This window comes from Meyerozyma guilliermondii, genomic scaffold, assembly GCF_000149425.1.
Source record: "Meyerozyma guilliermondii ATCC 6260 scaffold_7 genomic scaffold, whole genome shotgun sequence".
Lineage (NCBI taxonomy): Eukaryota > Fungi > Ascomycota > Pichiomycetes > Serinales > Debaryomycetaceae > Meyerozyma > Meyerozyma guilliermondii.
The window spans coordinates 474,985-498,602 of NW_001809794.1; the positions used below are offsets into that span (position 1 = coordinate 474,985).

The 23,618-nt window shown below is 43.6% G+C and overlaps 12 protein-coding genes across 12 annotated transcripts; 8 read left to right on the forward strand and 4 right to left on the reverse strand. All coding sequences in view use genetic code 12, as the record gives it.

Annotated features, from left to right (window-relative positions):
- Positions 1-324: 324 nt before the first annotated feature.
- On the forward strand, positions 325-882 carry PGUG_05435 (mitochondrial 54S ribosomal protein mL58; the record flags this gene model as incomplete). Its single annotated transcript, XM_001482365.1, has 1 exon — positions 325-882. The coding sequence occupies one exon, from the start codon at positions 325-327 to the stop codon at positions 880-882; it is 558 nt and encodes a 185-aa protein (XP_001482415.1).
- Positions 883-993: 111 nt separating this feature from the next.
- Positions 994-2,802, reverse strand: PGUG_05436 (kinetochore-associated Ndc80 complex subunit; the record flags this gene model as incomplete). Its single annotated transcript, XM_001482366.1, has 1 exon — positions 994-2,802. The coding sequence occupies one exon, from the start codon at positions 2,800-2,802 to the stop codon at positions 994-996; it is 1,809 nt and encodes a 602-aa protein (XP_001482416.2).
- A 1,002-nt stretch (positions 2,803-3,804) lies between these two features.
- Positions 3,805-4,998, forward strand: PGUG_05437 (uncharacterized protein; the record flags this gene model as incomplete). Its single annotated transcript, XM_001482367.1, has 1 exon — positions 3,805-4,998. One exon carries the CDS (start codon positions 3,805-3,807, stop codon positions 4,996-4,998), a length of 1,194 nt encoding a protein of 397 aa, XP_001482417.2.
- Positions 4,999-5,140: 142 nt separating this feature from the next.
- Positions 5,141-7,711, forward strand: PGUG_05438 (uncharacterized protein; the record flags this gene model as incomplete). Its single annotated transcript, XM_001482368.1, has 1 exon — positions 5,141-7,711. The coding sequence occupies one exon, from the start codon at positions 5,141-5,143 to the stop codon at positions 7,709-7,711; it is 2,571 nt and encodes an 856-aa protein (XP_001482418.2).
- An 814-nt stretch (positions 7,712-8,525) lies between these two features.
- On the forward strand, positions 8,526-9,308 carry DRE2 (electron carrier; the record flags this gene model as incomplete). Its single annotated transcript, XM_001482369.1, has 1 exon — positions 8,526-9,308. One exon carries the CDS (start codon positions 8,526-8,528, stop codon positions 9,306-9,308), a length of 783 nt encoding a protein of 260 aa, XP_001482419.1.
- Positions 9,309-11,711: 2,403 nt separating this feature from the next.
- Positions 11,712-12,866, reverse strand: RFG1 (HMG domain-containing transcriptional repressor; the record flags this gene model as incomplete). Its single annotated transcript, XM_001482370.1, has 1 exon — positions 11,712-12,866. The coding sequence occupies one exon, from the start codon at positions 12,864-12,866 to the stop codon at positions 11,712-11,714; it is 1,155 nt and encodes a 384-aa protein (XP_001482420.2).
- Positions 12,867-14,353: 1,487 nt separating this feature from the next.
- Positions 14,354-15,088, forward strand: PGUG_05441 (Golgi transport complex subunit; the record flags this gene model as incomplete). The annotated part of the gene is made up of 1 exon (XM_001482371.1): positions 14,354-15,088. The coding sequence occupies one exon, from the start codon at positions 14,354-14,356 to the stop codon at positions 15,086-15,088; it is 735 nt and encodes a 244-aa protein (XP_001482421.2).
- Positions 15,089-16,385: 1,297 nt separating this feature from the next.
- On the reverse strand, positions 16,386-17,207 carry PGUG_05442 (uncharacterized protein; the record flags this gene model as incomplete). Its single annotated transcript, XM_001482373.1, has 1 exon — positions 16,386-17,207. The coding sequence occupies one exon, from the start codon at positions 17,205-17,207 to the stop codon at positions 16,386-16,388; it is 822 nt and encodes a 273-aa protein (XP_001482423.2).
- PGUG_05443 (uncharacterized protein) lies at positions 16,593-17,120 on the forward strand (the record flags this gene model as incomplete). Its single annotated transcript, XM_001482372.1, has 1 exon — positions 16,593-17,120. The coding sequence occupies one exon, from the start codon at positions 16,593-16,595 to the stop codon at positions 17,118-17,120; it is 528 nt and encodes a 175-aa protein (XP_001482422.2).
- Positions 17,208-17,430: 223 nt separating the features above from the next.
- PGUG_05444 (FG-nucleoporin) lies at positions 17,431-19,170 on the forward strand (the record flags this gene model as incomplete). The annotated part of the gene is made up of 1 exon (XM_001482374.1): positions 17,431-19,170. One exon carries the CDS (start codon positions 17,431-17,433, stop codon positions 19,168-19,170), a length of 1,740 nt encoding a protein of 579 aa, XP_001482424.2.
- A 74-nt stretch (positions 19,171-19,244) lies between these two features.
- On the reverse strand, positions 19,245-19,907 carry PGUG_05445 (uncharacterized protein; the record flags this gene model as incomplete). Its single annotated transcript, XM_001482375.1, has 1 exon — positions 19,245-19,907. The coding sequence occupies one exon, from the start codon at positions 19,905-19,907 to the stop codon at positions 19,245-19,247; it is 663 nt and encodes a 220-aa protein (XP_001482425.2).
- A 57-nt stretch (positions 19,908-19,964) lies between these two features.
- Positions 19,965-23,219, forward strand: PGUG_05446 (DEAH-box RNA helicase; the record flags this gene model as incomplete). The annotated part of the gene is made up of 1 exon (XM_001482376.1): positions 19,965-23,219. One exon carries the CDS (start codon positions 19,965-19,967, stop codon positions 23,217-23,219), a length of 3,255 nt encoding a protein of 1,084 aa, XP_001482426.2.
- Positions 23,220-23,618: the final 399 nt, after the last annotated feature.

Sequence of the window (23,618 nt, forward strand, 5' to 3'; positions counted from 1 at the left end):
TTCACCTTTAAAACAATAAGCGATGCGATCAAATAGTGTCGCGTGGTGTTACGGATCAATGGCCAATTGTAGTAAAGTATTGTGTATTTCTGATTTTTCCAAAAACGGCTTTTTCAGATTTGGTTGATTTCTGGCCAGAAATGGTGAATGCCGTGCACCTAAATGATTATCATCAACCGGCTAATTCGTGGGATTTAGTGGTGGGATTTTGTTGTCGATGCATTGTGGTAGGCGCACGATATTTTCTACAAAAGTCCCGTGATTTACAATCACGTGACTCTCTCTCTTTACTTCATTCTCAAATTTTTCATCTCTCAATCCTCCATGTCTCGTTTGATACGGTTTTCCACTGGGGTTCGGGCTTATTCCCAAGTTCCCTACGAGTCTGTGCCCAGAAACAGATACAACGCCAAGCGCTCAGCATTTAATTTTAAACCTAACCCCACCCACGGCTTGGTTCACAATCCACCAGCGTCGGCACCTTCGTTGAAAAAAACTCCTAGACCATTTTTACCTGCCAAAGATCCTCGGATCAGCGTTCTCGCGGACACATACAAGGTATACTCTCCGGAAGAGTTGCAAGATATGCCATTGATAGTAGGATATTCTCAAAATAGAGACTACTCTGTTGATGGAGAAACAGCGTTAAAGATTCAAAAATTACGAAATGAAAATCCTGGTCAATGGACTATAAGCAAATTAGCCAAAGAGTTTGGTATTTCGCAGAAAATAGTAAATGTTATTGCGGGCACCAATATTCAACGTCGCAAACAACTCGATGGTGAGAATTTGCAACTACAAGCAAACTGGTCAAAGGACAAAATTCAGGCCAGAGAAGACCGTAGGAAGCGGGTACAGATGTGGTTGCGCAACGAATACTAGTCATAAATAACGAATGAAGGGTGTACATAGTAAATTTAATCGTATGCATTATACTACACTATGGTACACTAATGTACACTTTGACTTTGGTCAAAGATATGATACAGATAATTACTGCTTAGCTTGCTCCTTTTCCAACTCTTCCATGGTCTTCAAGTCCAATTCGTGCAACGACAGTTGAAAATGAAGTTTGAACTTGATGATCGAATTGATTATTCGCTCCACATTATCAAGTAGAAGCTTGCGGTCCTTCTTAATACTATGCTTCACTTCTTCGTATTCCATTTGCACGCCTTGGTATCGGTTTTCTGCCTCGATGATGCCTCGATTGGTATTAATTTTCATTGCTCGAAGATCTCTCTCGAGTCGTTCAATCTGCTCAGAATATGCCATAGACTCGGCAGTTATAGAATCGTACGTTGCTTTGTATGTAGCCTTGCTGGCTGTGAGCTTGGCTTGCAAGTTATCGGCACTTTCCGTCTGCTCTCTGACCGTTTCAGATAGCACATCTATCTGATCCTGTAGTCGACTGAGTTCGTCTTGATATTGATGTATACGGGTGCTGATATTCAGCCTGAATTCAACGAGACTTGCTTTTTCGGCCTTGAGGTCTTTGTCAACGATTTGTTCTGGTTTCAATGGTTCGGCGCTGGTCAAGATATTGGGCACCACGGCGATATCAAACTCGTGCTCGGTTGGTGGCATGCGGAACACCATGGCGTTATACAGTACAAGAAGGTTACTGAGACTCTCGTGGTGTTTCGTGAGCTCAATTTCGCGAGTACTGACTAGATTGGCGGTTTCTTGGGCTCTCGCAGCCACCAAATCAACCTGTTTCGATAACTTGTCACGCTCGCTGTTGAGACGGTCAATATCGGAGATCAGGAAACCACGTTCTGTAATCGAGGCTTCTATCTCGCGCTTGGACGTTTCTAGCTGAGCACGCTCTTTATCGCAAGTATCGATTTCTCGTCTTATCTTGTCAAGAACGTCGCTCCATTTTGATTTCCGAGACTCCATCATCTCTATGTATGCCTTGAACTTGATCAAATCGCTCTCGAGCGCCCGGCCCTTGTGCACGGCGTTGTCTACGGCCGACAATTGGCCCTGGAGCTCGGAATACCGCAGGGCAAGTGAGGAGTTTTCTGCAGTGATGCGATCTATATCCTGCGAAGTGCGGTCGTTGAGTTGGTGGAACTTTGCTTCGAGCTCGGCGTACTGCTGGGAGTAGTCGTCCACGCCATCGATGTAAGCCAGGTACGCTGAGCGCATATACGAGATGTAGATTTTGTCAAACTCGTCGTCAGCAGTTAGGTACAGGTCGGGATTGACGCCCAGCGACAAGAGGATGATCTTGACGAGCCAGTAGAGCACGCCGAGGAACGCGGGCCAATTCTGACCTCCAACGGCCGAGATCTGTGACCGGTTGATGGTGTCCAAGTATGGATAATTGAGGATTTTTAGGAGCAGAAACACCTCTGTTTCAATGCTTCGTGTGAAGCGGTAGCATGGATCGAGCTTGTTATACAAGAACTGGAAGATCACCACAAAATCTTTCTGGGTGGGTTGACGAAGGGTTTTTGTGGTGAGTGGATGATTTGATTCCAACTCGAATTTGTTGGCCAGCAAAAAGTCGTGGATTTCGTGTTGGAGCAAAGCCTGGTAATTACGGTCACGAAGCGGACGAGGATCGAGGCGAGAATCCGAAGCCAAATTAGTTCCAGAACCAGTTCCAGACCCGGTTCCCATCAGACTTTGGCGTCTTTTGGACGCGGGAGTGGATAACAAGGAAGGTCTTTTTGCGGGAATTGCATCTAGAATCGAGTTCCTGGGATTGGAAAGGACCAGGGAACGGGCGCCTGCAATGGAAAGACGACCGTTGCCCCTTCGTAAAAGCGACAGCGGCGGCACCAGGCTCATGAGAATGTTTGTTTATGCGAGTGCAGGAGAAATGAGAAGAGGGTGCAGGGTGGAAGTGAGAAGTTATCTGCAGTAGTTTGGGGTTGCCTGCAGTACGTCTGATTTTCGTGGCCCCTGCGCGCGCCGCCCAAACAAACACCAGATTGGCGATAGGTTTACGTTAGTGTACGGAAATCGATCATTTTTGATTTTGGACGCTACTAGTGTGTTTGTGTAGTGGTAACTAGTGTCCGTGCAAAGTTTCCGTACTTGGAGTTGTATTTAGCGTGACTTTTCCGGCCCACGTTCCTCCTGCTGGTTCTATATTTACGAACAAGTTTTGCTGACGAAGGATAGACGGTCGGTTAAGCAAGATAAAGTGAGATAACTGAGAAGCAGACGAAGTCAGACGAAGTCGAGAAGTATCGAAAGAAGAAAAGGATTAGTGACTGAGAGTTACAGAGAAGTCAAAGATAGCATTCACCGGCAGAGAGTTACTAAGGACTATTCTTGTAGTCGAGAGAAACATTGATAGGTAACAGCGACAGAAACTACTGACAACTGACAGAATCTACTGACAGAATTACTGACAGAAATTACTGACAGAAACTACCGACAAACACCTGACAGAATCTACTGGCAAAGTACTGACAGAAACATTGATTGGTATTAGTGACAAAATCTACTGACAAATAACTGACAGAAGTCATTGACGGAATCTATTGACAGAAATTACTGACAAACTACTGACAAAAACATTGATTAATATCACTGACAGAAATTGCTGAAGGGTATCACTGACAGATATTTACAGAAACTACTGAAGATTATTGACAGAAACTATTGACAGTACTGACTGTGGACTCAACAAGCAATATCTGACAGAACTACTGACAGATATTTCCAGTATTACTGACAGTTTACCGACTGATTTCTGACTCAATACTGACTTGTTAAAAGAGTTCAACAAACCACAACCACGCGATCACCACTAAATCACCAGCTTATTCATACCATTGCATCATGTCCATTAACGACCCAAAGTCGCCAGTGTCATCGCCTACGCCAAAATCGGTTCGTATGGACGCACCGTCCACTCCTCCGCGCCATAAACGGCTCTCGGCCACCTTTCTTCAAACCCCCGACCTGAACTATGACCAGGTTCCCTACTCGCCGTCCTTGAAAAGAACAAGCTCTGGAAGCTACAAGTCCCCCGACGACAAGCTCTCGTCGCATAATGTGGCGTCGCCGGCGCCGGGGAATATGCTCAAGACTCCACGGCCCTCTGGCTATGATTCTGACGACCAAATAGAGCCTCGGAAAGTCCCGAAAACTCCCCAGTTTTTCTCTCCTGCCAAAAAACTCTTTAATGATGACGACCAGCCGCCCGAACTTGCGGAAATTAGCCTGCAACTCCGGTCTCGTTTGAGCTCAGCAATGGGAAAACTCCAACAGAATAAGCTGTCGCCTACAAAAGTCGACTTGGTCGATTTGTCATTTACATCCACGGTATCCCCGTCAAAGAAACTCAAGGTCAACGGACGCCTTGCTCATAGCGCACCGCTGTTGCCCCAGGGCAGTCCTACTCGGCACACAGACGTTTCGGAATCGGTGTCGCAGCCGACCAATCTTAATCTCCAAACACTTCAGCATTCTCCCGTGCCTCGAGGCACTTCTTCATTTCCACATTCGCCCCAGCCCGGCCTCAAACAGTCGCCGCAGTTCGCAGACCAGGAGCGGGTGATAAACGTGCCGTCGCCGGACGAGGAAGCCAGCGCCCATAATGCCCTTATAGCTGCAATCTCCAGACAAAGACGTAAATCGAGGACATCATTTTCGTCAGCCGAGAAACGACGGCTGTCGTCGATAACTGAGGCGCCGCTCGGCCTCAACCTTCCTCCTATAAACATGCCTTTGAAACAGGACAAAAAACCCATCAACGAGCAGGACGCAGTGTATTCTCTCATGTCGCTTCTGTCGCCGCAATCGATGAAGTTTGGCCACAGTCGATCACAAAGTTTGAACAATAACACCACGTCGACGTCGTCGTCGCGGTCTTCGTCGGTGGTGAGTCCTCAACTGTCAACGGTGTTGCCGCCTATTAGTGGACTCATCAATACGACATCGGCATCAGCTTCTACAGGCTACAATAACGATAATGACGCTACCGATATCGAGAATGATTCTACGGACGAAGACGTGAGCGGGCCCGAATAGTCCAACGATACGTATGCATTTGCAACCTAATAGTGACGCAATATAGTATTTATTTTTAGACGTGCATCTGGTATTCCAATTTATATGCAAACCTGCTCCCCCTTTCGATACATTTGTGGGGAAGTTTCCGAGATCCTTTTTCATGGGTTTATTTGGCAAGTCTTCTCTACCGGGCCATCCAGCAGTAGAACAGACAATTGGTCTGTGGCACTTCCGTCAGTGCGGCGAGGCGAGCTGGAGAAACGCATCCACTTCCACCAATGGAAATCAAGTGCATCTTGACTTGTTGGAAAATGGCGATATTTCGGACCCATTTATAGATATGAACGAGAAATCCGTGCAGTGGGTCGGCGAAAATGACTGGGAGTACCAGACCACATTTGACGTCTCTGATGCAGCTTCTGCATGTTTGACGCACGAGATGCATTTTGACGGGCTTGACACATTTTGTGCTGCAGCTCTCAATGGCACCGAGATTCTTCGTTCGGATAACATGTTTCGGGGCTATGTCGTGGACGTGACGAAGCATATCAAGGAAAAGGACAACGAGCTCGTTCTTGTGTTCAAAAGTGCATTGAAAAAGGGAAGAGAACTTGAAAAAAAGAATGGAGTCCGGTTTTGCTCTAATGGTGAAACTTCTCGAGTTCACGTGAGAAAAGCTCAGTACCACTACGGATGGGACTGGGGACCACTTCTCATGACGTGTGGACCGTGGAAACCTGTTCGATTGGTTTCTTTTTCGGCCGGCAAATTCTTGGACTTTTTCCCTCGGTGCTCAGTGGACTCTGATTTGAAAGCTACGATAAATTTTGAAGTTGAAGTCGAGGTATCTGGGACCTCTACGGTATTTGTGGACATATTTGCACCCACGGGTGAGATAATTGACACTGTTGAGCAAAAAATTAAAAAGTCCGGTGTTGCAAATTTTAAATACAAATTGAAAAATCCAAAGCTTTGGTACCCAAAGGGGTATGGGGAACAATCACGGTATCGATTTTCTGCTCGGTTGGTTGATGGAAATAACTTTTTGCTCGACACCAAAGACAAATTAATTGGTTTGAGAAGAGCAGAGTTGGTCCAGGAAAAAGTTGCAGATGAAAAAGGTTTGTCGTTTTACTTTCGGATCAACAATATTCCAGTGTATTGTGCTGGAAGCAACTGGATTCCCGCTCACTCGTTCACTTGCAAATTGACAGAGAAGGACTACAAAGAATGGATGCAATTGGTGGACGAAGGAAACCAGAATATGGTGCGAGTTTGGGGAGGGGGAATTTATGAATACGATTGGCTTTATGAGGAGTGTGATAAACGTGGAATACTTGTTTGGCAAGACTTTATGTTTGGCTGTGCCGTTTATCCTGGAGACAAAGAATTTGTGCAAAATGTCAAAGAGGAAGTTGAGTATCAGGTCAAGCGATTGAGACAATTTTGCAGTATAGTGATTTATGCTGGCAACAATGAGGACTATCAGGTAGCGGAGCTGCTTGGGATCAGGTGGGATTCCAACGATCTGAAGAAAAATTATTCGAAAACAGAGTTTCCAGCTCGTACTTTATATGAGGTGGTTTTCCCCAAATTGGTGTCTTCCTTGACGGATGTTGCATACCACAAAGGGTCTCCATACAGTCCTGGACACAATATTCCCACCAGTGACCAGACTGTGGGAGACTTACACCAATGGAATGTTTGGCATGGAAGCCAGGAAAAGTACCAAGATTGGTATAAACTTGGAGGACGATTTGTTTCCGAGTTTGGCATGTTGGCGTTTCCCAACGTCAAGACAATTGACAAGTATGTCACTACGGACAAGGACAAGTATCCCCAGCTGGAGGTGATGGACCACCATAACAAATCGGACGGTTTTGAGCGGAGGTTGGCTCTTTACGTTATGGAGAATTTTCACGTCCAAGATATGCGATTGAAAAATTGGGTTTATATCACTCAATTGATGCAACTGGAATGCCTCGCGTATGCTTATAGGTGCTGGAGACGAAACTGGGGCCGGGACGGAAAAAGAGCCAGTGGTGGAGCGTTGGTGTGGCAGACCAACGATTGCTGGCCGGTGACCAGCTGGGCAATAATTGACTTTTTCCGGGTTCCAAAACTAGCATATTACGCTGTCAAGCGGGAGAGCCAGCCATTGGCTTTGGGAATATATCGAAACGAGGTTCGAATCGCAAACGAAGGAGAACCAGATTTGAGCAAGCAGACTCCATACCATGACTATGCTGCACGAGAATATTACGTTGATATCTGGGGAGTCAATTCTTCGTTGTTTGAGTTCCAAGGGGTGCTCCGGGTGGAAATCTACGACAGCGAAAGTGGAAACTTGGTCAAAAAGCTCAACGACAAGAATGTTTTATTGGCTGCAAATCAGACCACAGAGATTATTTCGCGGCTCCATTTACCAGATTTCAAGCAAGTTGTACTTGCCAAACTTGTAGGACAAGACGGTAACATTGCATTCAAGGCTGGTGACTGGCCGCAACCTCTCAAGTACATCAGATGGCCCGAAGATACAAAAATTGACGTTTTGGTTGCGGAAGATGGAATCGTGAAAATCACCGCGAACAAATTGGTCAAAGGTGTGGAGTTGATAACGGACTCGAAGTTGAACGATAATGGCTTTGATTTGTACCCTAATGAGACGCATGTGGTGTTGGCACCTGGAATTAAGGCGGGAGAAAAAATCGAGATCAATTACTTGAAATAAGTGAGAGGAAAATGGAAATTGAGAGATGTAAAAGATGAAAATGTAAGATGGAATCGTAAAAGATGGAATTGTGAAATTGGGAAAATAAAATTGAAAAATGTAAAATTGAAAATGTAAACCGAAAAGTGTAAAATGTGAAAAATAAGAAAAATACGAAGTATGAAAATAAATTTACGAAACTGTAAAGTGTGAAATATGGAATGTGAAAAATGTCGAATTGAAAGGTGTAAAATTGAAAGCATGAGGTGATAAGTGTAATATATCAAATGTAAAATATACAAAGGTGAATTGTGAAAAATGTAAGAGCTGAAGAATGAGATAAAAATGTAAACACGAAAATATAGAAAATCTAAAAAATGGAAAATTTCATAAACTTCATAAATCACAGAAATGAGAATTCAGAAACATGACGTCAGATGAATCAATTCCACGTCGTTTCTTCATCATATCCAATCGCACCACTGTCCATGTCAGCAGCCTGTGGAACTGCACAAAAGACTTCTTTCCTGCATACACCTATTGTAATCCGGACCTTGCGAATAGCGTTATCTGGTTTGCGATATGTGCGAAAGTAAATTCCTGCATCTAGGATATCGTCGCCTGTTCCGGCGCGACATTGCACGAAAAAAAAGAGAAATCATTAGATTAGTAATTTCTGCTATTGGCTACTATTTTACGTATAAGCAAGCTATAAATTTGGCGCTTGTTGCAAAATAATCTTGGAGGTGCAAGGAATACAAAACACACCAAAAGTCACCCAATAATATTAAACCAAACCAAAAACTTTATCGAACAGAATTACCTCAGAGACCAAATGGCGGTTTTACTTCTTCTTCACCCAACGGTGGTCACAGATCCCGCTCTAGCTGAAGCCAGCAAGAAAAAATGGATCCAAAATGACGAAGAAGTCACACAACACATCATAGATCGAGTCGCTAACAACATAGTGGAGGTGCCTCAAAATCACTACTCAAAAGTGGTTTACATCAACCCCAATGAGGCCCAGCATCGTGGGTTGCCAGCACAGACGATAGAACAAATATTTGGCTTTTTGAAGCCGGAGGGAAAATTTTGCGGTGACTTGCCAATTGACCAAAATTTGGATGCGATAATGTCGGGTTTTGTGGTGGAAGATGAACACTGGTTGAAGCCAAAACCGATGGCTTCGGTGGCGATTCCGCTTAGAAAGAAGGAAAAAACCGACAAAAATGAACCCAAAAAATTACCCATATTCAAAAAGCTCAACCAAGATCCGGGAATGACCGACACTTCTGCCAGCAATACCGACGAGGAAGAAACGGCAATCAAGCGGAAACTCGAGGAGTCCAAGTTGTCGTACTTTTCTGATGACAGCGACGGAGAAGATGACCTTGTGAACGAGGATGAATTGATTGACAATTCTGGACTCAACTACAATTTGGTGGTGCCCAAAAAATGTGAGCTTCCCAACGGAAAAAGGAGAAGAAAAAGCTTGTTAAAGATTGTACTTTGTGGACTCAAGGAAGTTGGAGGAAGAGCGAAAGACAATAGACAGAGAACATTACAGGATCAAATTCTTGGATCCATGGCTCAAACTGGCCACCAAAGAAGCTATTGAAATCGAAAAAAGACTTGCTAAATCGGTCAAATTCACTGAAGATGAACTTACAGAAGTCGATTTTACCGTGCAAGGAAAGACTGGAGGTTGTAACTCTTGTGCTTTGGGAGATGCTTTTCGCTGTGATGGGTGCCCATACTTGGGACTTCCACCTTTCAAGCCAGGAGAGGCAATCACCATTGATGGAATAGATGAGGACTGGAGTTAAGGAGAACAAAACAAAATGTTGAAAACTGGAATGAAAGAATGCTGAAAAAAGTCAACAGAACTCATCAGTATTTTATGATTAACATAATTTAAGAATCCACCAACATCTCTAACTCTGAGCTTATGGATTTAGACTTATGAATTAAGATCTTGGACTTAAGACTTTATGGACTTAACAACTTATGAAAGACTTATAATTTTTCTCATCACTGGAGGCCAAAGTTCTGGAATCTTATCTGTTGGTAAGCTAACAATGGAATTTGTTCATTTACGAAGTTGAATGGAATTGTGATCATGTTCTATGCAAAGACTCTGTCAAGTTTTCAGAGCCTAATAGTCCAATTTCAACCAATTTTACCAATACATGGGAATGATGTGTATGCTGAAGATTTGATTTTTGTTGGCTATCCGAGTAGCCATCTATTACCCGAAAGTTTAGAAAATTATTCAGAAAATTATTTAAGATTTACCTTTAGGGTATTTTATGTGCATGTATTTTTTCCATCAGATATTTTTCACAATTGTCTTGTGTGGTGGACAACCATCTTTCCTTCATCTTTTGCAATGTAACATTTACGATGGTTAAGCTTGGCGACCTCTCCTGTATGCAATTAGTAGATAGTTGTAGTATGAGAAGTTTTGAAATGATGGTGGGGGGCCATCGAGATGCAAGCCACCTCGTGCTAATGCGCGATCGGAAAATAGAACAAGTGAAGTTGCTGCCCCTATGGGTAAGTAAGGTGGCACCCATGCATGGTGACTAGCGAGACGTGCATAAAATAGATAACAACACAAGGAAAGATCTGCCTGGGTCTTATTCTGTTATGCCCGCTACATGCATTAAGAGATTGAAATATGCATATGCACCCATCAACTTGCATTGCATTAAAAAAGCAAAAGGTAACAAGTAACAAAACAATCTGCACCTGCATCTGCTGCACCTACACCTACATGATTTTTTTTTGTTTTTTTTTTAGTAGTAGTAGTTTGTCCAGATGCAACCTAGTTGATGCATTCTGCAATATGCAACTTTATATGTACATCCAATTCCTGCAACCTGCATCTACAACCCGCGACGAGCATACCGCCCGAAATAGGACGTGCGTCAAGGTCACTTGTATATTAGACAAAATTCCTTTTTGTCTTCACTAACAAAAATGGTAATAGTATAGTCGTAACCATTGCTATGTTTCATTTATGCTCAAAGTCCAATTATGAAATGGATGAGAGGGGAAAATGATTTTTTTCGCCATCATGCATGAATTTTTCGGCTTTTACGTACCTTATTGTATTAAAAGTCAATGCCCTTAGTTGACGTAACCTTAATAGTGTACGTCATGGGGATCTATCTGGCCCATTGTCTTTTTGTCGTCATGCATACGGATAAGGAGAGTCAATAGCAGGAGCCCTGCTCTAAGTACCAAACAGGTAATTCGGGTGCCGCACAGCCTTTGCGCATACGGCTGATGACGATAATTCCGAGGTGAGTTAGCCTTACCCACAGGTACGACCTACACCAAACGGCAGGCGTAAACGCAGGGCAACTTCAACCGAAGGTCGAACAAACTCATGTGAATAGAGTTTGAGGGGACACTGACGCACCCCCACTGACGTAAGCACTGGGCTACTATGCGATACGGGGCGAAGTCGAGGACGGATTAGTGAGACATGATTGCAACATTGAAGTTCGGAGTAGAATAGAATGTAGAATGTTGTGATTTGAATTTGGAGAGAATTGAAAAGTAGATTTTTTTATGTAATTTTGTTAAGCGAAAGACTATTATTGTAGAAGATAAGCGAGATAACCATACTAAAGCTAATAAGTGAAGAGTCAAAAATAAAAGGAAAAGTTAAGAGTCAAAAGTTGAAAGTCAAAAGTTGAATTGACTAAAATCCAAACAACCTAGAAATTCAGAATTGATCAAGGCTAGTAATTATTGATTAATAGCTAGTAATGATCTCACTAATAAAATTGAGAGCTAGAATTGATCTCACTAATTCAATTGATGTACAGTAAAAATTGATCAGATCGCTACAGTTGATTGGGTCAAGCTAATAACTCTCTACTTCTGAATAGGTGTATTAATGAACAAGATCATGAGTATTCATCGTATCAATAATCGTGAATGTTTCCATCAGTCGTCCGTATTACCGTATTATCTATAGAATCACACCTGGTGACTAGAATGAATAGGATCACGACTGATGAGGCATCATTGTCTCAAATGCATAACTGGCAAAGTTATTGGGTAACGAGCTGAACCTCGGCGGATTCGGATTGGAAAGATTGACATTTACGCTTGCTGGATTTGGAACCGAAATTGACTGCGACGCCGAAGGTGCAGATTGCATGCCGTTATCGTAATGGAACTGTGACGATCCCAATTCGGAGTTGTGGGCAAATGGAGACACATGATTGGTAGCATTAACTGCAGAAGAAAGCGGCGAGAGTTTTTCCTGGTGAGGAGCCAGCACCAGGACTTCCAGATTGAACCCGAATTGCTGAAATTGCGGCACCATCAACGGCATCCCGGCCATGCCTGCACCACCGGGGTTGGCTGTGTATGCCGGCATAGGAGCCATGAAGTTGGTATAGTGTTGATTTTGGTTTTGAGTTTGGTTTTGGGGCTGGTGTTGGTTTGGAGGCTGTTGGGGTGGTTGGTTTTGCTGAAGATACTGCTGCTGCTGCTGCTGTTGTTGTTGTTGTTGCTGCATCATTTGCATTTGCTGCGGCAAAACGTAGCCGTACAGTGCATCAGGAATAGGTGCATACTGCTGAATCAGCTGTAATTGTTGGTGCTTTGCAGCCTTCTGGCGGCACGCAGGACAACTTCCCTTTTTGCCATTGCGTCTTGGGGTGTACCAGTATCCCGGAAATCTCTTTGCATGGTTTGCCTTCTCCTCTTCCGCCAACCGGTTCCAATGCTCTTTTTCCTGCGGAGGTAAACTTCGCCACCGGCGACCCAACTCTCGTGAAACTTCCGGATTGGTTTTCACCTGCAGATCCTCATCCAAAACAGCCTGATGGTACTTCTGACGAAACAAAATAAACGCATTTCGTGGCCTTGGAATCCGATTATGATTACTCTTACAGGTGCATTTGTCAATCGATGGCGATGCCGAAGTGATCGCATAATGTGAACCAACCGAAGTGGGGGCGCCACTAGCTCCACTGAAACTGGACGCTGGTGTGGTCCTAGTACTAGAATGTTGCGACGTTGGTTGAGAAAACACCTCTGGAGATGCTAACGACGATTGAACTGGTTCATACATGTCTGACTGGGGTAAGTGCATAAGTTGATTTAATGGAGGGAGCGGTTTTGCATCTTCGTAATATACGGCACTACTCATAATCCAAGAACCGATAAAACTAAGAAAACGTTGCAGGCGACATCACGATTATATAGTTATCGGTATACAAGCCACACCGGCGGTTTGGGGGAAACCCTACGCCGGATCTTACAGCATGCACCTTACTCTTGGTTATGCACCCTTGGGCAGTGCGGCTTTGGAGTGTGTGCGCGCGGGCCCCCATCGATGCGGCTAGTCGGCATTTACTAAGTTACATGACGCATTAAAAAATTTTATGAAAAAAAGGTTTTTAACCCTCGGAATTGAGATATATACAGGTACGATTACCCAATTGGGAAGGCACTGGATCAGGTACGGACGAAAAATTTCTTCACAACCGGTAACCATGCATAGATCTGACGCACAATGCGGGCTTCATCAAAAGGGGTTAAAAACGGATCCCACCGTTGATTTCCCGCTGTGCGTAAAATGATAGCCACCAATGATGTTTGATTTGTCGGCAATACGGTTATTGGTTTGTTGGCCGTTCGTAACGAGACGATCGCCAATGCTTGACTTGGCTCAACTTGTCCATAATTATTTAGTTTTATGCATGTGGAGGTGATACGGTCTGTGATGGGATGGTGTTATGGGCCCGCGGCCCGCCGATACCTCAACGATGTTGTCACCCCCACGCGAGAAAATGCAGTCATTTTTAAGCGGACCAAAACGTTACATTAGTGTGCGTGGTGCGTCTTGACTGTCGTGGGCAGCTTTGGTATACTTTGCAAGTTGTTAGGTCGCATGCAAGGCAACAAGATATTTTTTAACCGGTCCAGAGTCGTCGGAATTAAGATACAATATTATTTAGCAGTAACGCGAAGTCGACGAAGGGACAACGTTTGTAACCAGACTCGGCTAGTTTAGTTTATTTCTCCATTAGGATCCCATGACGCATCATCGATATGCGCACCTTCCTAAACTCTTGACATGTATCCACGGATGCGTAGATGCAGCGGTTGTGCACCGTACCTGATTTGGGGCAAAACGTCCAGATTGTATTGCGGTGTTTTTTCCGGAACCGGTCATGGTTGCAATAACGTGCATCATAGTGATGCGTCAAAAATGTACCTGGGTCTTCATGCAGGCGCCAAAGAGATTGCGCTCGTTTTCGCTGACCGCGGGGCTCGTAATCAGGTGCCCGTCACCAATTGAGGTTCTTATTGTATAGCAGCAAGCCAACAAGACGAAGTTCGTCTAACTCGCCTTTGTTTGCCCATTTTTTATCATGCATGCGTAATATGCGGGACTTTACATGCATATCATACACCACGCGTCATCAACGTGTGCTGGTTATCGTAGTCGCCTTTATGCATCTCCTTTTGGGAGTGTCTCTTCTCTCCGGAGTCAACTGTACGCGGTCCGAACCTCGTTGCGCCGCTACCTTTTTGGTTATCCTCTTGGTTGTCGCTATCACCAACTGCACATCCAATACACCACGCACACTCAAAACTGTCAATTATTTCGCGAATATGCAGTGAAATCTAATGTCCTCGTTCCCATATCCTACTGCTGTTTCTAGGGACGATTTTGCTCCGACGGAAGAAGAGTTTAATGCTGATGCTTTTTTGTACACCCACCATCGATATGCGTCGTTGGATTCTCTTTTAAAGGACTTGAAACGACTTTCTGACAGTCTCAATGATGAACTTTTAAATCTTGTAAATGTCAATTACGCCGAATTTATCCGTTTAGGGAAGCTGATAGACGGCGGGTTGGACGTGGTTAACAGTATCCAGGTGGAAGTGAAGCGGTTTTCGAAACAACTTCATGCTACAAATGCAAATTTGACATCCTGTTCACAAACAGTCAAAGACCTTATCGGTGCTCGCAAACGTCTTTTGTCGTTGAAAACAAGCATTAAACTTTGTTCTGTGCTCAATGACCATGTAACAAACTTCCAGACCCTCTTGAACCTCGATATGGATACTGCCAACGATGAAAGTCTTCTTCAACATTTGAAAAATTTGACTTCACTTTATCTTTCATTTAGTCATTTATTTGGAGTGGTTCTGGAAACTCATGGGGATGTTGTATTTGTTAACAAGATTTTGCGGGACAAGATCATGTCGTGTAAATTTGAGTTCAATGCTTATTTAGACGAGGTGTCGCAGAATAAGCTCCGAGACCGGACCAAATCCTCAGAAATTATTCTTGAACTTCTTAATATTTACAAGATTACGGGTCGAGAGTCTAGCATGACCAAGTTGGCGAAGCGGTGATATAAATGGAGTCTTGGAAAAACGATGCACCATTGTTCAATACGAACGGCTCGCCCAGCAAAATGAGAAAAAGTGAAGAAAAAGCGAAGAAAAAATGAAACGAAAATGGACTATATTGTCAAACAGGTCTATCAGATATGATTGTTCGGCAGTAGGACCATTAACTTGACTATTGATTGATACTAAGAGTCTTTGACCAGCCAAATGTCAGCATATTGTCCCCCTTTTTATGGCCCTTGGCTATTGTTCCTATGAAGTTTTGGCTATTATGATACCCAAAAGATCACTCAAAGGGAGATAATATGTCATTTGATCTCTTGGCTACCATTGTTTCATTTCTAGCAAGATATCCGAATGACCAATGAAAGTGGAGATAGAAATCAGTGAACGAGCACAATCTGTTTCTCATGGCTACCATTGTTCGGGGACCAATCAGAGAGTTTGAAACTCAAAGGAGATTTCTCCAAAGTCAGCAAAGCGTATTGTTGTACTCAGGAAGACAGAAATCGCCATTACTTTCATGTCTAGACTTTTGTTCGGCGATAGTGAATGAGTATTAAAAATCACTATGTCCAATTACCATGAAGTTTAAAGTTATCATTAATCCAAGTTGACCAGGAGAAAGAAAAACAGAAACTAAAAGTATCACGTTATTACCTCTTGGTTTGAAGTTTTTCAGAGTGAAATCGAGTCCTGGTAAAAGTAGCAGTTGATTTGTCCGGACCGGACCAAGATACGATTGAGGAATACTTTGTCTAAAGTTTCCTTTGTGTCCATTGAGCACTGACTAGTCGAACCACATGTCTGTCAACAGAAAATTTCGAGTCTTTGTCTTCAACCAATCAATACAATATGAAAGTCCAAATCTATTGAATCGTTTATGATTCTTCAGCATGCAGTTGGTGCCGATTCTGTAAGAGACTTCTAGATTGTGTCTTAATTGGCAAAAAAAGAGTAAACAGTGACCATTTCCTTTTTTGTCGAATCCATCTTTTGCTTTGTTATTCAAGAGTCTGTTAGAATGGTAAAAAGAGCCGAAGAGAACTTGCATCCACAATTCCTATCTTCCATTGTTTGAAAAGAATGACACCTGCCCATTATGGACTGCCGTACAAAACCATATATAGATACGAACCGGCAAAAATAGACCAAATCATAAATAGCTACAATGAAATAATGGCATAATAGAGAGCAAAGATAGAGCAATTACAGCCATACCCAAAGTTTGGAGATTGACCAAATTGTCGATACCCCTTAACGTCGCCTAACCCCTGAACTGTAAGGGCTGTTTCCCCTTTCATTGTAACAATGGGCATCGTATATCGAACCTGTTTAGTCGAGCCAGTACACCAGTCTTCAAGTTGAACTGAGTACGGTGCTGAGTGGTGCACCAGTGCACCAGTGCACTGGTCCAGTCTGTTCCCACATTTACGCTGCGACCCCACCCTGCGTACATTCCTGCACCAACCACGACACGCCAATTCGCTCTCTCTTCTTCATCATCATGGTGTTGGGCGATATCTCTATAGGAAGACACCAATGGGAAAACCAGGACAAAAACCCATTGCCTCTGGATATTCCAGACGTGGATGAAGTGGGCGCTACTTCGGCACCTCTTCTTTCCGCTTCGTATTTTATCGGCGCAAAATGCAAGCCTTTTAATGATGATTTTATGATGTGTAAGGATGAAAATAATGGTGGAACTGTGGAGTGTTTGAAAGAGGGCCGCCGGGTCACGCGCTGTGCCATCTCTGTGTTGAAAGATATAAATAAATACTGTTTTGATGAGTTCAAATTGCATTATGACTGTTTGGAACAAGAAAATCACCGGTTGGGTCATTGCCGAAGCTCGGAAGCTCTTCTTAACAAGTGTGTGTTCCAGAACTTGAAACTCGAGAAAAAGATCCCCGGAGTCGAAAAACAAATCTTTTTGAACGAAAATCCAATTTTTCAAGGCACTTCCAAAGACAAGGCCAATGTGGCCGAGTTTGTCCGTGCACGCGAGCAGAAGAACACTGCTGATAACGCATAGATAGAGCTGCGAGGCAGCTGTGCATCGAGGTGATAGACGCCAGCTGAGCCTGGAATACACTTCTTCTGAAATGATGTAGCGGTCCATACGCTTGACCTTTCTTAAAGTTCATTATTCATAAGAGATGAGATCCTCGGTCTCCTTATCCCTTGCTCTTGCTACCTATAGCTCTTAGTTCTACTTATGGCTCTCACTCTCTACTTCAGCTCTTTCTAATTCTTAGCTCTTCTATCTGTTCCTCTATCTCTACCTCTCGTTCGCACCCAGCCACCACCGCACAAAACTGCGCGCCGATTCTGTTTTCACATCGATGTTTAGCCAACCTTCCAGCGGATCTCCTTTTGGATCCACCGCAGCTGGAACCACGAATCCGCCACAATCGGGCACGTCGCAGCCCGGGTTTTCATTTGGAAACAACACAAACCGCGCGGCTAGCTTTCTGTTTGGTTCGCAGCCGGCTCAAAACTCGGGCTTTGGTCAAAATAATTCAACAAATCAGCCGTCTCTTTTTGGCTCTAGCGCTGCTGGAGGAGCCAACCAGACCCAACCACAGTCTGCTGGCGGCTTGTTTGGTCAAAACAATCAAAATGCTCAAAATAAACCAGCTTCTGGGGGTCTTTTTGGCCAGACCAATAACCAAAATAACACCGCTTCAGGTGGACTTCTCGGCCAAAACAACACTCAATCGTCCGGAGGTCTCTTTGGCCAAAACAACAACAACACCCAATCTTCTGGAGGTCTCTTTGGCCAAAACAACAACAACACTCAAACTTCTGGAGGACTTTTCGGTCTGAATAACACCCAAAATACTCAGAAAAATCAATCAGGTGGCCTTTTTGGACAGAATAATAACCAAAATAACCAAAATAATCAGTCTGGTGGTCTTTTTGGATCCAACACAACTAACTCCAATACCAGTACCTTTGGCAAACCTGCCGGTACTTCTACACAGGGAGGTCTCTTTGGCGGACTGGGAACAACATCCACAAACAACACTCTGGGCGCTTTATTTGGTGGATCTAACACGAATACTCTGGGAGGTTTATTTGGAAATAATTCTAATAATACCGCTACTTCGGGGCTTTTCAGTCAAGGAAACAACACGAACAATTCCCTTTTCAACCAAAATAATAACAGCCTGCTTTTCGGCCAGAATAATCAAACACAAACCAACACCACCGGTCCTTCAAACAACTCGCAACCATCATTTGGATGGAACAGCCAGAAACCTGCTGCTCCCGCCGTCAAAAGTATTATGCAAGTGTCTCGAAATGAGCCAGCAAAGAACAACTACACCCCAGCTATCAGCGATCAATTACTAAAAATTAAAGAGCAATGGGATCCGCTGTCTCCCAAGTTAGCATTAAAGACTCATTTTTACAACAAAGTGAGCGATAATGAGATTTCTGCTGTGCTCAATCAGCCTCGTCCTCAGAACGAAACTCCCGAGGATTGGGATGCGGCCATGTTGAATCGTCCGTCTGCCTCGTATTATCCCGTCAAGGTGACATCTTATTCGGATGTGGCTCAAAGAGTAGAAGTGCAACTCGATCACGTTGCCAAATCACGAGTTGTCTTGAACGAGATTTTGCAAAAACAATCGGCGCTTTCGTCCAAGCATGACTTAGACAACACCACACGCATACTAAGAGCCAAAACGAAGCACGCCAAACTCCTGCGGAGACTCTTGCGATTGGCAACGATTTTAGCGGTGCTCAAACTCAAAGGATACCCACTTTTGCCTGAAGAAGAGGAACTTTCAAAGCAGTTTGATTTGTTGAACGGAATGATTTCTGATCCCAACTCACCTTTGGGCAGGCTCAACGATATCTTTGCTCGCGTCACCATTCTCAAAGAACGATCCGAGGAACTCAACCGTCAATTCGACACCACTGTGAGGAGCATGAGCAGCAAAGACGAAGACGAAGTGAACAATGAAGAAATCATCAAGAAGGTGTCGCAATTGTTGCTCAAGCAGCAAGTGGGCTTGAACCACTTGAACAAGGTCATAGCGGAAGATACAGAGAAAGTGGACAAGCTCAAGCAGTAAAAATGAAGCAGAAAATGAAGCAGGGAAAATCAAGCAACGATCATTCTTGACTTCTTCTTTCTTGACTTATATACTTAGATCGTTAATTGACGCACGGCATCTGAACCCACGTCAATTGCAAATTGTAGTTTATGAAACTTTTCAAAGTTGTGTCTTATGCTTTCTTTGAAAGTTTCACAGGTTTTTGGGTCGATTTTTTTTTCTCCGGCTGATATAATGCAAAATGGTTGTTCAACGGACGAATCCGAGACGGAAAAATTGTTGAATTGCGACTGGTTTCGTATTAATTGATACTTGTATGGAAGGGCTTCGGCACCTTTCAAGTAACCAGCAAGATTCTGGATGTAACTATGTCGAGGAATGGCACATATAGAATGTAATTTGTTGCAAATTTGCAGTTGTTGAAACTGAAGAACCTCGGTATATTGCGAGTCTGTAGAAGGCACACTTACAAACTCTTCTGGCAAGAATACTTTATTTATATCATCGTAAGGATTTAAGTGGGTAACACCGCTACTGAAAATCACCTTTAATTGAGTTCCGTATGGGTTTCCCATCGAACCTTTTGAGAAACGAAAGTACTCAATTGGAGCGACTTTTTGAAGATTATCGTAGATGAACTTGACCTCATGCTCATTCACTGGACAGGGATGGGCTGACACTCGCGCTGCTATATGGTAGTGGAAGTAGTTGTTGGCATATTTTCTGAGAGACGCTTCTGCTGCATGGAACCTCATTTAATGTGCGTTTAAGCTCATCTCGCGCGCAAACAGTGCATAACATCTGCAGTCGCGATGCAACATTCGATGCAACATTCTTCGATGCTTTTACCCCAGATTCACGAGCGACTAAAGCACGGCCTCAACCGGCCCATTAACGACACATTCACAAAGACCTTGGTCCGCAAGTACTTTGACAACAACAAAAAGGAAGATTTTTTGGTCTATGCCAAGGCCTTGGGAGTCCCCGACTCGTTGGCTCTCGATACCTATTCAATGATAAATGAAAACGCCAGCTCTTTGGATGAGGAATTGAGCCACGAGCCAAAGGTGAAGAGCCACAAGAAGACAAAAAACAAGCTTGATTTGGGATTGGAACAATCTGATGAACAAGTACTGGTTCCTCTTAAGCGCGAGAATCAACTATTGGATCTTTTGGAAGAAGAACAAAAACCAAAAAACCAAAGCATGAAATTCAAAAAAATCAAGAAACAAGACGCAATTCGATTGCGTGGATCGCCAAAAGAGCTTCCTGGCTTACAAGAAACCGAAAGCACCAAAAATCTGAATGGCCCAGTCAATCGCAAACCACAAACGATAGCAGAAATGGCAGCTTTGGAAAGTAATACCCAACCACAAGAACCAGAAACCAACCTGAAGGACTACGAGCTGTCTGACGATGACATTGACAAGGTGGGTCAAGACAGAGATTGGTATATGACAGATGAGATGGGCCATGCCATGGACTACGATTATTCTAATTTCAACCAAGAACCTATCAAACCCACGCCTAGACGTAAGATGAACGCTACTGGTGGTCATTTCGACTCACGAACGGGAGATTATATTGACTATGACCACGATAACCAAAATTTGCACAGAGTTCCCATCACCACTCACCATTTTGTTCCTCCATTTTTACAAAGCCTTGAGAGGTATTTGCAGCCCAATTTGGTAGAGAAAGTCAAGGAAAAGGGCACGATCAATCCTATCAAAAACCCAAACTCAGAATTGGCCATTTCTGCCAAACGAGGAAGTTTCGTTGTCAACGAAAGACGAAGCAAAAATGAACGTGCGAAACAAGCAAAAGATTCAAGCAGTTTACAAGGCACAGCTCTAGGAAATGTTCTACAAATCAAAGAGGAGAAAGAAGTTTCAGCCACCACATCTGGTGCTGAAGAAAAAGTGGACAAAGAATTGATTCAAAAGCAAAGAAAGTCACTACCTGCATTTGCAGTGAGGCATGAACTACTTCGTACAATTGCCGAAAATCAAGTAACAGTGGTTATTGGAGAAACTGGATCTGGTAAGACGACTCAATTGACTCAATTCCTTCTTGAAGATGGGTTTGGGAGCAATTTGGCAAAAAATGGAGAGCGACTAATGATAGGGTGTACTCAGCCAAGAAGAGTGGCCGCCATGTCGGTTGCAAAAAGAGTAAGTGAAGAATATGGGTGCAAGCTAGGAGAAGAGGTTGGATATTCCATTCGATTTGAAGACGTCACAACCAAAGAAAAGACCATTATCAAGTATATGACAGAAGGTGTTTTGCTTCGAGAAATCTTGATGGATGCGAATCTTGAACATTATTCTTGTATCATTATGGATGAAGCTCACGAACGGTCTCTTAGTACAGATGTGTTATTGGGGCTCTTTCGAAACTTGATAAGGCGCAGAAAAGACCTAAAACTCATCATCACCAGTGCAACCATGAATGCCGAGCGGTTCATGAATTTTTTTGGCGATGTTCCTCAGTTCACCATTCCAGGCAGAACTTTTCCAGTAGATACCTTGTTCAGCAAATCCACCTGCTCGGACTATGTTGATGCTGCCGTGAAGCAGGTGATGACAATTCACCTTCAAAATTACAGCAAATACAAAAGAAACGACGGTGATATTTTGGTGTTCATGACCGGTCAAGAAGACATTGAAATGACGTGCGAGCTCGTTCGGGAAAAGCTAGCTCTTCTAGATGATCCTCCACCTCTCGATGTGTACCCCATATACTCGACGATGCCTGCGGATTTGCAAAGAAAAATATTCGACAAACCTTCGGAAACAAGACGAAAAGTGGTGGTCGCAACCAACATTGCCGAGACGTCGCTCACAGTCGATGGCATTAAATATGTGGTGGACACGGGATTGGTCAAGTTGAAGGTTTACAATCCAAAACTTGGAATGGACACTCTTCAAGTGGTACCCATATCTCTTGCCAATGCCCAGCAAAGAAGCGGAAGAGCTGGTAGAACTGGGCCTGGTTTGGCGTATCGTCTTTATACAGAAAGAGCCATTGGGGAAGATCTGATGTACATCCAGCCAATTCCAGAGATACAGAGAACAAATCTCACCAATGTGATGCTTCTACTCAAGTCGTTGAAGGTTGAAGATGTCACCAAATTTCCATTCCTCGATTCTCCTCCAACAGACCTATTGAGTAACTCTTTATATGATCTCTGGATCATGGAGGCATTGGACAATTGTGGAAACCTAACGTCTCTAGGCCATAATATGATGGTTTTTCCCATTGAAGCCACCTTGTCGAAACTCATTTTTCTAAGTTGTCGTCCCCAATTTTCGTGTTCTTCGGAAATCGTTACCATAGTTTCGATGTTATCGGTTCCCTCCGTTTTCTTTAGACCCAAAGAACGAGCACAAGAAAGTGATGCTGCCAGAGAACGATTTTTCGTTGCAGAATCTGACCACTTGACCCTCTTGAATGTGTACAACCAATATGAAACCCAGCGCTCGAAAGGCAGAAAAACTGCTGCTTGGTGCTCCAAGAACTTTCTTCACCACAAGTCGCTTTCAAGAGCCCGAGATATTCGCAACCAGCTTATCCTCATCATGAAGAAGAACAAACTACCAATCTTAAAATCCACCAATAATGATACAATCAGAAAGTGTCTCTGTGCTGTGTACTTTCACCAGCTGGCAACGCTAGCTAAAACAGACTTTAACAAGGGCTCAGTGTATACCCACTTGCGGCAAAGTTATATGAACATGCATTTGCACCCAACGTCGGCTCTTAATAGTGGAGCAGAAGCCATGGCAAGCCATGTGATTTACCATGAGTTGATCTTGACAACGAAGGAGTATATGAGCTGTGTTACCGTGGTGGACCCAGTGTGGTTATTAGAGTTTGGTGCCATTTTTTTCGATACCACTCCAGCTGTCAAGCAAAGAATTCAAGAGCAATATGGGGTAAGTTTGAGGAGCAAAGAACAGGTTATAAAAGAGCTCGAGCGGGACTCACAGGCTCTTCTGGTTGAGGAAGCTAAGGTGAAGAAGGAGTCTAAGCATTCGAGGTTGGGGAAGAAGAGGGCGTTCTAAAGCTTGCGAGCGCAGCGAGAAAGCGGTATTGATTAAAAAGGCCGCGAAAAATGATCAGATTGATCTGTGAGTGTGCAGGAATCGAGCGCGGCTAACTCAGACAGTTGAGAGTGAGAACTTCGATCAATCGCTTAGATAAGGGTTCAGACTTATAGGATAATGAATGAGAAGTCTACTTCAGACTAAGACAAGGAAGGCAAGAATGAGTAGTAAAAAGTAGTGAAGGAAAGTGTGAAGGAAAGTAGTTGAAATTCACTATAAAGTAGTTCAAATTCACTATTAAGTAGTTGAAGGTCATTATAAAGTAGTTGAAGGTCATTATAAAGTAGCTGAGACTTACTATAAAGTATTTGAAGGTCATTATAAAGTAGTTGAGACTTACAATAAAGAAGTTGAAGG